The sequence below is a fragment of the Mauremys reevesii genome, linkage group 3 (assembly GCF_016161935.1).
Source record: "Mauremys reevesii isolate NIE-2019 linkage group 3, ASM1616193v1, whole genome shotgun sequence".
Lineage (NCBI taxonomy): Eukaryota > Metazoa > Chordata > Testudines > Geoemydidae > Mauremys > Mauremys reevesii.
In genome coordinates, this window is record NC_052625.1 from 49309875 (window position 1) to 49325868 (window position 15994).

The 15994-nt window shown below is 38.6% G+C and overlaps 1 protein-coding gene across 1 annotated transcript in view; it reads left to right on the forward strand.

Annotated features, from left to right (window-relative positions):
- USH2A (usherin) overlaps positions 1–15994 on the forward strand; it is a 577940-nt gene that overhangs the window by 427074 nt on the left and 134872 nt on the right. The window contains exons 47-48 of the mRNA XM_039530373.1: positions 1642–1754; positions 8282–8480. Coding sequence (XP_039386307.1) covers positions 1642–1754; positions 8282–8480 — 312 coding nt within the window. The remainder of the gene's footprint in view (positions 1–1641; positions 1755–8281; positions 8481–15994) is intronic.

Here is a 15994-nt window from a genome sequence, read left to right on the forward strand (position 1 = left end):
ATATATTCCATATATATGGAATATATTCCATATATATATATATATATATATATATATATATATATATATATATATATATATATATATATATATATATTACAAGGAGGAAAAGAGTCTACTCCTACTCATTAAAAGAAAATTGCCATTGTTTTAGAAACATCAGGCATGCATAATATATCAGCACAGAGAAATAATGATATTGCATTTGTCATCCTTTTATCATCTTTTTTCCCCCTCCTCTTTCTGTGGAGGAAGCAGCACTGAGCCATGAAATCATAATGGTACTTTCTTACGCTGTTGAGAGCAACATCTTTTTCTTTCTGTCTTTCTCTGACTCCCTCTCTTCAGGTATCTATCAAAAGTCAAAATGCTGTAGGCATTTCCTAGAATATAAGCTCAAGGAAAAACAGATATTTATCTATTTAGCGAATTGTATTGATACACTTTAGAAAGTGCAGTTTGCTGGCTCCTAATTGTAACTAGTCCAGACTTAGGTTGCATTATGTATGGAAAGGTCTTGGCAGTACTCATGTATACTCTGTTCTAAAATTTGCATCCAGTTACTACATGCCATAAATAAATGTCACAAGCAGGCACTCCATAACAGATTTCTATGTTCCAGCCCCTCTGTAACAGCAAACCTCCATCCATGAATACACATATGACTTTCCCAATGCTTCTTGGAAACACATTTGTCAATAGTAATGCAAATTCAGAGTACTGCCACACTTATGGACTCTCAGTATTAATATACCATAGTCACCTTCTGTTGCTTGCAATATTAATTGTTTTCCTCCGTAGCACTTCAGCTTTCTCAATCTTTGTATTGGGCCAATGTTCAGAACAATCTACTAGGTAAAATCAGGCTATTCAGCTGGGACCTTTTTTTGATGTATCATTTCGCTCTCCCCACCATGCACCTTGGAAACAACATTATCTGGATGTGTGTCTGTCTGACTGCTTATCTTCATGTATGAGCTCTTGTTTGTTTCTGCTGCTGTGTATTGCATGACCTCTCTGTTGCTAATGTAGGGGTGACATTACCATTCTTCACTTGTCATCTTTCTTCTATATATTTAGATTAGTCTCAGGAATAGAAGGAGTAGGTGGTTATTTTCTTGTGAGATTTTTAATAGCAAAATATATTATTTGTATAGGATTTTTCATCTTCAAAGTACAGTACAAACATAAAATAAACATCCTTGTGAGGTAAAATTCCCCACGTTTTACAGAGAAGAATCTGATAGACACTGGAAGGTGAAGTGACTTGTTTTAGGCCAGACAAGAGATGAGAGTCAAAATGAGAATTTAGAAGTTTTTGATCTCCTAGTCCATACTGTTTCTCAACATTATGTGCCAGAGTCTACTGTTACGAACATCAATAAAACCTGCAGTAACTGTATTGACTCCTTTGTAACTGAGAGCAGAAGTTAGCACCAGATATATAAATATAATCATACCCAGGACAATAAAAGAGCACAATATCTGAGCACTTATCTTAAAATTATATTTTCCTGGTTATGTAGAATTCAGTGATCGGGAGGAAAAACTACTTTAAGGGGGGCAGGAAGGCTAAACAAGTAACAGTGTTAGTTAACTTCTGCAACTGGATTTTTACAAGTATCATTCTTTTGCACCAAGGTTGAAGTCTGCACAGTGTACGCTTGTGTGAAAAGCAATAAAACCCAAATTACAACTGTGGAAGATGAGCCAAATGAGCTGTCAGCACCCATAATACATGTCCTCAGTCCAAGGTATTGTACTGTATTTGTTTTTCTTAAGTCACAACTACTTGTAGCCACAGTGAAAAATATAATTTGATGATTTGTTCCTTCATTTCAGAATAAGGAGCATTAGAAAAATTAAAATATAGGTACAAGATCTTCCTAATTTCTTTGCTAGTGGTGGTCATTTTTGCTATTAGAATTAGGCCAGCTGAGCTACTGAAAAAAACCCTCTCGTGTTTAGCTGGCTGCATGTACCTGGTTATTGGTCATCAATTTGTGATATTACTGAATAAGAGGCAATATAAATGTAAGGCAGCTAAATGAAGGGATGTGGGAGAATGAAAATCATCAAACTTACCATTTGGTAAGGGGAGGGGAATGAATGTGGAAAAGAACCATTTGACACTGATAATGGAAGCTAAGGTAACTGTGAGAGAAACGGTCACACATCATGACGATAAGAATTAATAAACCATCTTAAAAGGTGTGTGTGTGTCTGTGCCTCCTGTCTGTTTGCAATCTGTGTCTCCTCTCCCTCTCCCTCTCTCCCCCACTCATGGACAAACTTCTTAACAGTAATAATAGTGCCAGGCTGGCAGACTCCAGAGGCAGCCAAGTAGTGACATACATAGTAATTCTTTTCCTTAAAAGAACCATGGTAGGAACTAACATTTTCCAAAGGAGAGGCTATAACTAATGGACATACAGTGCCAAAACATTTATCAAAATTACACCAACCATAAAACAGCCTCCTGCTTCTTGGTGTGATTTTATTACACTTCTGGGCATGGAGGGCCTGTTAGCTATGTTTCTTTTGCAGAAACAACAAAATTATCTTTTAAATACACCTCTACCCCAATATAACGCTGTCCTTGGGAGCCCAAAACTCTTACTGCGTTATAGGTGAAACCGCGTTATATCGAACTTGCTTGATCCCCTGGAGTACGCCCCCCGCCCCCCCGAGCGCTGCTTTACCGTGTTATATCCAAATTCGTGTTATAACAGGTCGCGTTATATCAGGGTAGAGGTGTAACTAAAATCTAATATCTAAGCCTTCAGAAATGGTCAGCAGAATGGATTTACTCTCCCAATATTTAAAAGGAATTTCTGTTTGCTGTTTATCATTTCTACATTTTCCTTGAATTCTATATTTGTCTCTGAATAAGGTAATCATTTGGTGAAATTAAGCTTGCTATTTTTCTGTCACACATACAAAGCTTGTTTGATGATAAGAACTTAATTCAGGATCTCATCTTGTGCCCTTGGCTTTAACTTTATGTATGCCTTTGTCTGTATTGTCTGTACTGCAAACACTTATGTGTGTTTCTGCTATTATTTACAAACTAAATATGTCATAACACATGAGTGCAAAAAGATCAGAAATACCTTCCAATTTTATAATCTGTTCAGCCAGAAACAGACTGTTTCTACATTGCCTTTCCCTACATGTCATATTATCATCAGCTGTTCTTATATCCCAAAAGAATACTAACTACTGATCGATTGCCCGGACATGTCTGGCCGTGGCCTACATGTGCCCCGGGTAGTTCATTTATTTGCCACGGTGGATTTGCTAGAGTGGAATTTAATCAATAGCTAATTCATTAATTCTGGTCCTCGAGTATGTAGGGACTGTGCAGTATAAAAATGGCTGGCTGGCTTCAGCTTTGATTGAAATATGACAAACACAGCAGCTGACAGCTTCAGCAGGTGCTGGACTGAATATGAATTTTGCTTATTTATCCTCCATAAAGGATTAAGCTTAGGGGGAAAATTCCAGTTTGTATAAACAAAAGGATATTTTAATATGTATCTGCCAACAGACCAAAAAAACGGCATTTCTAGAGTGTGGGCTCATGAGAAGGATGAGATATAGCACAGATCATGCAGTTTATTGTCCTTAATTGGAACCCTGGCAGTTTCTCCACTTCTGAATCAGTTTCGGGGGCTGTATTATTGATGAGAAAGCTGTAGGATAATGTCTTTGTAGCATTCACAAATAATTGTTTTCAAATTTGCCTCCTGGTGCTGTATGACATAAATTATAATTTCACCCACCAACTTTTTAGAAGTCTTTCTGATAACAGCTCTATCCAGGCTGTTCTAATGAAGGTTATTCCACCATCACCATTATGAATACCGTCTTCCCCCACCATCCCCAACAGTTAGTAACTCAGCTTCAGGCTGAAACTTGGCACAAAATGTTACAGTCCAACATTTATTCTTTTTTTTTAATGCCAGTCTTGAAACACAAAACTGTATGGAACCCATTTGTGAACTCCTTGTTCATTTTTCTTATTCAGTCATAATTCCCATTGCAATCAAGGGTGCAGTTTGCCTAAGTAAGGCAGTTAGGATTAATCCCTATGTGAGAGCATTTAATTTCAGTACTAGAAGCATGCAGCTCTTCTCTCACCATGCCACGCACTTTCCAGCTGACCACTGGTTTGGGTAGTGGACTAATCACTTTCTCTGTTTTGAAAATCAGTTTTCGCTTTTTAAAAAACAGATATTTCTTTCTTTCTTTCTTTCTTTCTTTCTTTCTTTCTTTCTCAAAGGTGATAAACTCAGCCTTCCAGAAAAGTACATAATGGCTGTGTTGCTTAATAACAACTCTGACCACTCCAGACAAGTAGGGGGCAGTGCCGATGAACCCTATTGGGGGTTCCATTCTGTTCTGAACTAAGAGGTTGGCGGCTGTGATAAGGAGCCTGAGGGCTAGGGGATACACTACAGAGAAATCCTCAGAGCTGTCTGAAAGAAATAAAAAGCCCCTTAGGTGCTTTTGGGGGAAGCAGAACTTACAAGTGCACATGTGGATTATAGAGCTACTGCATCAATCCAGGCCATGACAAATGAGTAAGAATTATCCTGAGGATCTGTGATCTTCAAGCTAAAAATTCTCTAATAATAAATACTTAGTTGTATAGCACTTAGAACCTGTTGCTCTTAAGGAGCAAAGCACTATTTACCTGATTCACAGTCCCAGCAAGTCTGTGTCTTGGTTATTGTGTCCCTAAATATCTAAATCCTGTTGTCCTTGATACAAAAGACTCCCTCTGCTACGGAGAAGTGGTGGTCTAGAGAGACAGTAATTCAATATATGTGATCCCTAATTAGGAATTTATTTTCCCCAATGATCATTACTGGTAAGAATACTAACAGTGTTCCCCTCTTTTACCATTTTATTGTGAATCTCATAATTTTTGGTATTTTTCTTAAGCCCCCCACTCCCAAAGTTAGTTGATTATGTGAGAATCTTAAGATTTTTTTTAAAGTAAATGTCTAGCCCTCATCCTTGAGGAGAAAAGCTTAAAATATGAACCCTAAAGACTCTAACATCAGAATCCCCAAATTACTTGTTTTTAAATCTCATAATGTTTAAGACAAACTAATGATTTTGGGCACGGGTGGGGCTGGCTTATGATTTTTGGATCCTTGGGGTTGCTGATACTATAATAATCAAACTCCCAATAACTAGAGCTGATCAAAGTTCAGGTATTTCAAAATTTTGTTTTATTCTCTATGGGGACAAAAAGTTGAAATATTGAAATATTTGTAGAATGGAAAATTCTGAAAATGTTTGATTCAGAAATGTCTGATTAAACATTTCTGATTAAAATGAAATATTTCAACATTCCTGAATCAAAACGTTTCATTTTGGTTTGTTGAACTAATCAAAACATGTTGTTGAGGTCAGTTTGAAATTAATATGTCCTCCTGAGGTGCTTCAGTGCCTCCTGGGAGTTGTAGTTCTGGTGCCTCATGTCAAGATTCTCTTCTATTGGTCAGGCTCCCCAGCTGCACTATATCTCCCATAAAGCATGGGTCCCTGGTTCTATCCTTAGTGCGTTAGCAAAGATGACAGCTGTCATATAAGTGGGGGCTGAACTCTGCTGGGCCTCAGCTGCTTGGGATGAGTTTCCTCCATCCAGAGGAAATGTGTAAACCACAGAGACTGACATCCCCATCTGTGCCAATCCAGAGGATGTGATTCTGTTACAGCTCCCAACTACAGAGTCTGGCTCTTTAGCTCAAGCAGTGGACAGTCAAGAATCTATAGCTGTGGAGGCCCCCAGTTCAGTCTCTGGTGTGTTGGCCAAGGTGACATTTGTTACACAAACACAAAGCTTACATGCAACGTAAGTCCTATGCAGACCTGCTGAATATAAATCTATCTTAAGTGGTGCATAGTCCTTGTCTGGGTCCTCTGGACAGGGGTAAATTTCACCTGAAAAGGACACACTGAAGGGCGTGAGCATGGCTGAAACAAATTTATTAAAGAATTTGGGCAAGTATTTGCAGAGTTATTTTAAATAATATTCACTTAGCTCTAGTTGTATCTGTGGAAATAGAATAATAATAACGTGCTTGCTTTTTAAGCAGTAGCATACATTGAGCCCTATATAAGAGGTAAAATGCTCAAACCATTGTACGAGGTTTTAGACATGTGATTCCGATTGACTTTAGTGAGAAATGTGACTTGCAAACCTGTAAAACCCTGCAAAATGCTTTGAAAATTTACCCCGAGGGTCTGAGTGAAACTCTCAAACACAAAATCATTCAGCGGTATGGCTAGAAATGTTGGCTTTGCCATGGTATTGCAGTATGCAAAGGCTGGAAGAGAGTCACAATGGTATGAATAAAGGTTGAAGTGCTAGCCTTTCTTTTCTTTTTTTCTCCCCTCTTCAGCTTTCTCTGTATATTTTCCTGCTTTTGTGGGTTTAAAGCAGACCCTGGAATGTTACTTGAGTGTAGGGCGGTTTTTTTCGATAGTTAAATATGCAGTGAATACAAAATAGCCATCTACAGAATGTGGAATTAATTCAGTGAGTCAGATGAAGACCTCAGAATAATAATGGTGACTCTACAAGTCACCTATGAAGTTATTCCTTCATAGGTGACATTAATTCTCTCTCTGCAGATGCATACTGCTATGTGTGTTCCTCTGTTTATACCTCAAGGAAGTGAAATAATAGTGCACTGTTATTTTTATTCTGTTAAGATGTCAAAGTTTATCTCAGCTGCTGTTGTTTGAGTGTAACTGTCTTGGTTTAAATTAATGCTAATTTATGATGTCACTGGCATTCTGACAGTGGCTGTGTAATTGGGCTATGGAGATTTTAAAAAAAATGTATTGTGGGAATAGTAAGTACTAGACAATTTTATATACAGATAGGAGGACTGGTATGTAGCAATAATCCTGCACTTCAGTCTATTACCTAAGTGAGAATGTCACCTGATGTACAGTGAGAGAAACACAAAACAGCCTAAATACATGTAAAGTGGTGATCATAATTGTGCTAGAATATGAAACTTTAATAACATTTTCATTCTGAATATCCATGTGAAAAATGTTTTAACATGAAATTTTTTAGGGGAGAGGGTGTTCTTATTCCTTTTAGTGGCAATTTTGAGATCTTTCCTTTGAAAAAATAGAATGCTGTTTTTAGTAATGCTGGGTCTGATCCTGGAGACAATACTCATGGCTTTGTAATGGTGACCAGTGTTCTACAGACTAAACTGATTTTTTTCCTTTAGTCCTCCTATCTGTATATAAAATTCATTCTCTTCTAAACTGGATAATCTGATGCTAAATATTGAAACCAAGGACTAGATTGTGCCTTGTAGGCACTCTGTTGGATATATAGTGCAGAATCACACCTTTCACACGGGAGATCCAGGAGCCTTGAATCCTTCATACTATACACACTTGTTTTTCACTTCTAGCTTTATTTCTGAATGAAAGAAATTCAAACTTGGAGAAATATTGCATACTGAGACACATTCTAAGTCTGAAGTTTTTAAAATTCATCATGTTGAGTTATGTGACCACCAAAAAGATAAAACCAAACAATTTTGCTAACGCAGAAAAAAGATACATATTTTTTCATTCTTATCTAACTCAAAGGGCTCAACACATTGTTTTTGGTTTTCTTTAATTCTCCAATGAGGAGGGAACAATTAGAAGACATTTCAGACCAAAAGGAATTATTTTGTGAAAGTTATTAACAAATGAAAAGATTGGTTTACAATGGAATGTCTATCTCAGCTTTGGCAATGGTGCTACTACCCGATGCTACAATACATCCTAGAGTCATAGAAGCTGGAGATAGGAAATGTCTACTGTATTATGTCTTCTAATCCATTCCACTGCCAGGGTATGACTTATTCTATATTAAACTGGACAAAATGCTAGAAAATGTTCTGTAAGGAAAAATCTTGTATTAGCAGATACCTAGACAGGATGATCTAATTGGTCTTTTATATCTCTAAGTTTTTAGGTGCTTTGTCCAGTCCATGTAAGGAGTTCATTTTCCCAAATATTATCAATTTGTTCTAGTTTACTACTTTTTTGGCTATTAAAGATTTTGTTAATTTAACAATTTAGAAAGTGATTTTTGACACTTTTAATAATTCCACTCCATATGACCAATATAACAAGAAACTGCTGGAGACTTCTAAATTAATGTGAATATCAGCAGAAGCTCAACTAAAAATAGAAATATTAAATTAATTGTTGTACCAGATATTAATTATTCTATTTACTGTAGATCTCTTCAAATTGACTGGGCATCACCAGGACAACCGAATGGCATTATTCTTGGATATGATCTCTTACGTAAAGCCTGGCGGCGGTGTATTGTAGCCCAGCAGCTACCAATGAACCAAAGCAATAGACCATGCCTATCACTGGAATGTAAGATACATGAAAACATCTGTGGAGACCAGTGCTATCATCCAGAGTCTAAGGTACTTGCAAATTGCATATATTTAACTTAATAGTCAAATGGAAGATCATATATCTAGAATCAAAGAATGCAGACTGGAAAGCAGTGACACTGAAAAGTATTTAGGGTCATAGTGGACAAACAACTTAACATAAGCTCCCAGTGCAATGTTGTGGCAAAAACGCTAATGTGATTCTTGGAAGTGTGAAGAGGGGAATAGTGAGTAGAAATAAGGAGGTGATTTTTACCTCTGCATACAGTATTGTTGAGAATGATACATACTGTATCCAGCTCTAGTGCCCACATTTAAGTACCTTTACAGGGAAAAAATATGAGGTACTAAAAGGCTCTTTAACCTATGGAGAAAGGCATAACAAGAACCAACGCCTGGAAATTAAGTTAAGCCAGACAAATTCAAATTATTAATGAGGCACAATTTTTGACAATAAGTGATTAACCATTGGAACAAACTACCAAGGAGAGTGGTAGATTCTCCACTTCTCGATGTTTTCAGATCAAGGCTGGATGCCCTTCTGGAAGAGATGTTTTAGTCAAACATAAGTTCTTGGGCTTTACAGGCATCAGTTCCATGGGTGAAGTTTTGTGGCCTTTGTTGAAAAAGGTCAGACTAGATCACCTAATGGTCCCTTACAGACTTAAAATCTACAGTTATATGAACCTTTTTCTCTGAGAAATTTTCCCAGGAAAAGTATAAACTCCCCCTACTACAATTTATCCTAATCAGAAGAAATCCTGTAATTAACTAGTTAGTGTATGTGTACCACTGGCTTGAGTGGATACAGTCAGAACTGCTCAGAGGTGTGTTAAATACCTTATACTGCAAATAGCTAAAGGAGATACTTCATTAGCTCAGGTAGTAAGGGGCTGTGCTTTTTGAAGTATATGAGGATCTAAGTCCTTTCAGCACTGTCACTATGAAATTCTAAGTAGTCATAGTGTGAAGCATAGAGACCATAGTGAAGTTTCTAGGTTTGCAATTACACTGTAGTACACATGTCTATTTGAAAAAAACCTATGGGGAAAGTCATGAAGTGAAGCTTAAAGCTTTGTGGTGTACATTTAACTCTTATCATTCATCATAATTTTCATGACAAATATTAGTTTATTTGGATGATTAGGTGCCTTTCAAATTCTTCCTTGATTGAATGACTTGATTCTGCTTTACAGCAAATCTATTTAGATTCAGATACAAGTGGGTGGTTGTTTACATGACAATAATGAGCAACTCTGAATGGAACTATCATGATTTATCAGGAATATTTTTAAATTATGGTCATTTGCAGATTAATCAGTTGCTGTTCAGGAGTTGGATCAATAGTGCAGCCAGACAGTAGGAGTCTGTAAATGGTTTTTATTGACAAATGAGGTAGAAAACTCTTAGTTTGAGGGTAAGATTTAATGTAATGAAATAATGTCGCTATTTGTCAACAGCATCATCCTGCGTTCAGTGTCTAAAGCTAACTGTGTATTCACAAGATTCACTGTCAGAGGAGACTGTAATTAAGAAAGTGAGTTATTTGAGGGATTCAGATCAAAATATAAATTATTCCAGCTGACATAGGTTTAGCTTTGGATTCAATGGAGTGCCACGCACCTAGCGTTTGTGAAATCTTACTGCTGACTTATGAGCATGATTTTGTTCTGAAATGTAAATGAATTTATGGGGGTTTTTGTTTGTTAGTTTCGAGAAACAAATGTAAATATTTAATAAAATGTAGCATGTGGATTATTTTTAATACTTCCAGGGATGATATAAAGAAAAAAATATGTATCTACCCCTTACCTATGCTACTTACACTGAATTATTTGCGGTTTACTTTGTTTTTCTTCACTCAGTTTTCACAGTGACTTTTAGGATGGAAAATTTCAGTCTCCTAGAGCGAGAGATACAAGGTGGGTGAGGTACTATCTTTTATTGGACCAACTTCTGTTGGTGAAAGAGACAAGCTTTCAAGCTTACACAGAGCTCTTCCTCAGGTCTGGGAAAGGTATTCAGAGTGCTGCAACTAAATACAAGGTAGAACAGATTGTTTAGCATATGTAGTTAGTACATTCCAAGGTGAAGTGTCCCGATAACACTTCGCCAGTCATAGGATAACAAGAAGGGGCGAGGGGTAGTGGGTTTGTAACCAGATATAAATTGTTGTAACCAGATATAAATCTGGTGTCTTTATTAAGACCATGATTTTTAGTGTCTAACAAAGTTATGAGTTTAAGCTCCCAGGCTCATCTTTTGAAGGTGTTGAGCTGGTTTCCTTTAAGGACAAGGACTGAGAGATCAGATAAGCAGCGATGGTTTTTTGAAAAGTGTTTGCCCTTGGGTGATGTGGTGGTTTTGTCTTTTATCATTTTTCTGTGTGAATTAATTGGAGTGTAATGATTATTTGGCTTCACCCACATAGTTGCTATTGGGGCATTTAGTGCACTGGATGAGGTATAGCATATGTTGTGATAGTCCCAAAGAAGAGCTCTGAGTAGCTCTCTTTCACCAACAGAAGTTGGCCCAATCAAATATATTATCTCACCCATCTTGTTTCTCTAAGATCCTGGGATCAACATGGCTACAACACTTCAAACAGTCTTTTATAAATACTTGCATTTTTTATGTTTTAAATACATCTTTGTTAGTTTTATTTTTCTGCTATGGTGTTCATCACTGTACTAACTGAGCACCTGACAAACACTAATACATTTAGTCGCATAACTGCCTTCTGAGGTAGTTACCCTCCTATGACAGACAGGACACTTCATGTTTGTAAGCACTACTGTTATTTCCTGAGTCCACTCTACCAGAGGTTGTATTACTTATTGTTTGCACTTTGGTAGTGCTCAAGACTCCTAGAAGACCCTTCTTCTTCTTCTTTTTCTTCAGGATTTGGTCCTATTGAGCTAGGCGCAGTGCAAGCATTTATTACTATTAGTGTGGGATTAGGGCCCTGGGAGTAATTTAAAATAGACAGTGACAGAGTGCTAGCAGCCTAGAGCTGACCCAGCGTTCTGGTCACTAAGGTACTAACTATCCCTACCCCCTAGTGTGGATTTAAGGTGGAGGGAGGATGCGTACTTAATGGCTTAATTAGACAGAAAGCTGCTAAGCTAATATGTATGTTCACACTGGGATAAAAGATCAACAGCATGGCTGCAGCTGGCCCCTGGCAAGATGACTTGGGCTGGAGGATTTTGGGCTTCAGGGCTATAAAATTGCAATATAGGCATTGGGGCTCAGGCTGGAGCCCTGCCTCTGAAACCATGAAGGCGTGGGTCTGAGAGCCCAGGCTCCAACCCAAGCCCCAGTGCCTACACTGCAATTTTTAGCCATGGGTGGAGGGTTTTTTGGTTTTTTTTCCCTAATCGCAGTGTAGACATACCCAATGACAGCAATCAGCCCGTCAGCTGGGAACAGGGAAGAAAGTGCAAGGGCAGAAGGCTGGAAGGGGCCATAGGAGACAGGATATCGAGAAGAGGAGATCTTTCCCTCTCCCTCCCCAGAGAGTGGGCAAAGAGGGAAGTTTATTTCTAATTGTATGTCCCTGCCTGAGGTTGTACTGGTGAACTAGTGGAGAGGACTCCATAAATAACACAGTGGTGCTTACAATTGTGGAAGTGCCCAGGCGGTTTCAGGTGGTCCAAAGGGCAAAGACTGCCATGTCACAAAGACCTATATAAAATACCAATTCATTCATGCAGGTGACTTGGTGAAAATATTGTCCCCTTATCTTCTCTACTGTGGATACTCATCACAAACCAGTGCTTGGCCTGCTGTAATACAATTTGCCAACAGTCCCAAAGGGCCTGTGGGAATCACCGTGGGACACTCTATCACCACTTTATACGTTTTAATGTAGCTGGGTGAAATTTTTCAGCTGAAACTTTTTTTGAGAAAAAAATGCAGGTTCAGGTTGATAAAACTTTAATTGATTCATGTTGTTTCAGCAAATTATTTTGGTTAAAAAACCAAACAAACCAAACAACCCCTACAAAAAAATTTCTGAACAAGTCAAAACATTTCATTTTGACATTTTCTAAATTAAACATTTTGATTTTTCCTATTTAGAAATTTCCTTTCCCTTTTTTTTTTTAAGTTTTAAAATGCCTGAAATCAAAATGAAATGTTTAATTTCGGGTTGAATTAAATGTTTTGTTTGGCCTGAAACCTAAAATGAATTTTTTTTCCAACTTTTCAGTTTGCCAACAATTCTGGAAATTTTTGATTTTGGGTTGATTGAAAACAGTTTTTCCCCATGATTTTTTTTACAACTGTCAGCAAACCAAAAAATCCCTGATTAGCACAGCTCTAATTTAAATGTCCAACTAGGGGCATGTCCTGCCCATTCTGCTTCTGAAATGCAAATAACATTCCCAACATATTGATGGTGTTGTTGCCTTCCTCTGAGCCAGGCATCCACATAAAATTTGGCCACTGACGAAAGAGTGGGCCTGCGTGTGAATGATTTGGGGGGACAATATCCACACAAGCTGGTTGGGGCACAGCTAAGTCTGAAAGGGCTCTGATTAAATGGGTAATGAGACTTTGAAGAAGACCTGTGGATTTTCAAATGCAGTTGTCACGACTGCTGTGCTACTGAGTTCTTCCTATGGCACCCTCAGAGGCTACCCTGTTGAACCACATTTGATTCGTTCTTTTTCCTCTCACTCTCCTTCAAGTGAAACCTGGTTACTTCATACCCTCCCTCCTAAGCCAAAATCAGCTTTTCCCAACTCTTGCTCCCTTTTGCATAAAACTCAACTACTTCAGCCAACACGTGCCTCCTGAGCCACATCTGCTTGCTCAACAGCAATCATCTAACTTTGGTCACAGAAACCTCATGCTGAGCTGCAGTCTTCTCTTTCCTTCCCCTTCCACTCCCTTTCATATGGGCTTTAACTAGTGGTAATTGGGGCAAACATTGGCAAAGTCATCTTTGAAATATGGCATGGAATCTCCCTCAAGCAAGCTGGCATTTCACTCCATTTATTAATTGTATATTTTATGCAAGAAACGATGGGCCTGATTTTCCTCTCACACCAGTTTTATTCTGGTGTAATTCCACTGACTGAAATGGGGTTAAGCTTGATTTGTACAGGTATTAAGTGAGAGGACAATCAGTCCATTTGTATGTAATTAAATTGGAGATCCAGTGGTATGTATTAACATTTTTCCTTAACTGTTGATCAAAGGGTGACATTTTGCAATATCAGTTTGGTTGCTATGGGACACTGGAACAAAGGGGCTGTGTTCTTTGTTCCTTATATACAAAATAAGAGTGTTAAAACACAATTCCACCCCCAACAAAGAAGCCCACACTTCAGTAATAGGAATACAATGTGTCAAATAATCTTTTATTCTGTGTGAGTCACTGTTAAATTTTAAATCCATGCACATGCAAAGGACCGTGGATGAGGTAGTTTAAAGCCTCATCCAAAGCCCACTGAAGTCAATGGAAAGACTCCCATTGACTTCAATGGGCTTTGGATCAGGTCCCAAGTTTAGTCCTATTTAATTTGTTCTGCACTTGTTGAATCTTGTAAACCTGTTGAACTTATTCAATAAAACTCCTTGGGATGGCATTTATTTATTCCTTCATCAAAATACACTCTTATGCCGTCATTGGACAGGTGCGTGATGCCTGAATGCCAAAAACCATCAGGGCCGCCCAGAGGAATCAGGGGGCCTGGGGCAAAGCAATATCGGGGGCCCCTTCCATAAAAAAAAAGGTGCAATACTATAGAATGCTATATTCTCGGGGGGGCCCCTGTGGGGCCCGGGGCAAATTGCCCCACTCCCCCCCACCACCCCCGGTGGCCCTGCAAACCATAGGAAGACAAGCTTTACTGAAAAGCTGACTGTCGAGCTCCTGGCTTACAATACATCTGTGGTTTGCTTGACAGGAGGGCCTCATTTGTATAATCACATATGAAATATACACTATGTGACAATACCTCGTTTTCAGTCCCAGGATTGTTATGCTGGTGTTTTCAGTCTGCTGAAGTTCATAACGCTCTCTTGCCCAGGTGTCGTTACTAATGTGCGTTGCCCACACAATCCTATTCACACTTGAAATTTAAAAGGACATGAGCCAATTGAACAAACATCCTCTGGAGTTCTGAGCGGCTCCACCCAGCAGCTAAGATACCTGAAGTTCTGAAGGTACTTCTTCATTGCCTGTGTAGCTATACCACCTGAACTGTCCTGCTGTTGCTATGTGCATCCTGAATTTAACAAAGCAAGCAATGAGAGATTGTCACAATAAAAACAATTAATTAAACTAGTGTTGTATAGAGAAATAATTTCATTAAGCAATGGCACATGAGTTTGAATAACAACAATGGTCACAGTGTACAGTTCAGTGCCTAAAACGAGGCTGAATGGAAGTGTTAATACAGCTGCAGTACTTTTATTTTCAGCAGCGACAAGCTACATAAATCTGCTGTTAATGAACTAATCAAACGTAGCTCTGGCATTACTAAGAGGTGCAAGCTTGCCCCTTGACTCATCATAATTAATACATGAATGCCATTTATTCAAAACATTGTCAGGACTCATTTCTTTAAGAAGAACAGCAGCAAAAATAGTGGCTCTATACCTAGCCTCCAGAAATAGCTCAACCTCACAGGCAGGACTCTTGGACATTAAGGCAGCATCACAAGGCACATTCCATTCAGGCCGCAAGTCTGTCAACATTCACGTGAACACTAGCAACAGTATTGCAAAGTCCATTCTAGGGTCTCGCAGGCCTTGGGCAAGATGCTTTTGTCAATAACATCCCAAATGCAAATTATTCTACTAGGGCAACATATAGCACTGCAAACACAGTTATTACTTGCAGGTTTTAAAATTCACATCATTGTTAATTGTTCAAGGAAAGCAACAGCTTGGGAAAAGGAGTGGGAGGCCTCACTGGACTCTCACCACAGCACCAGGTCCCTGTAATGTAACACCAGGAGACGCATTTTCATTTCCTATGGTCTGGCCAATGGATAGCAGGTAACTTATACAGTATTGGGGACCAATTAACCAAAAAATAGCAGCACTTACTAATAGAAGAGATTTATTTCCCACATGAGGATGTCCTGGGTCAGTCCTTGCTGCAGTGCTTGCTCCACAAGGAGAAAAGTGTTTTTAACAAGCTCATAGCTCATAAGAATTCCATCTAGTCTTTTGAGACTTGCCATTCTCATAGGTGGCTCTGGAGGAGTGTGTGTGTGATAAGATAGATAAACATGGCTGCTCCCTGCCCTACACAACTGCATGCCTGAGCAACCAAGTGCTCACAGCTAGTAGCTTTGAAGGATGCCTGTCGTGAGCAGAGGGAACACGATCACCACCTGCTGTTCATAGAAAATACAGCCCAAGAGTGATTTACCACTGTGTGTGTGATAGTAAGATTTTTACAGGCATCAATTTGCAAATGAATTAATATAACAACATGTTTAAGTACATTGACTATAGCTAAGGACATGCTGTCCACACCATTGCAACTAATAACACTGTGACCTACTGTCTAGTCTGTACAT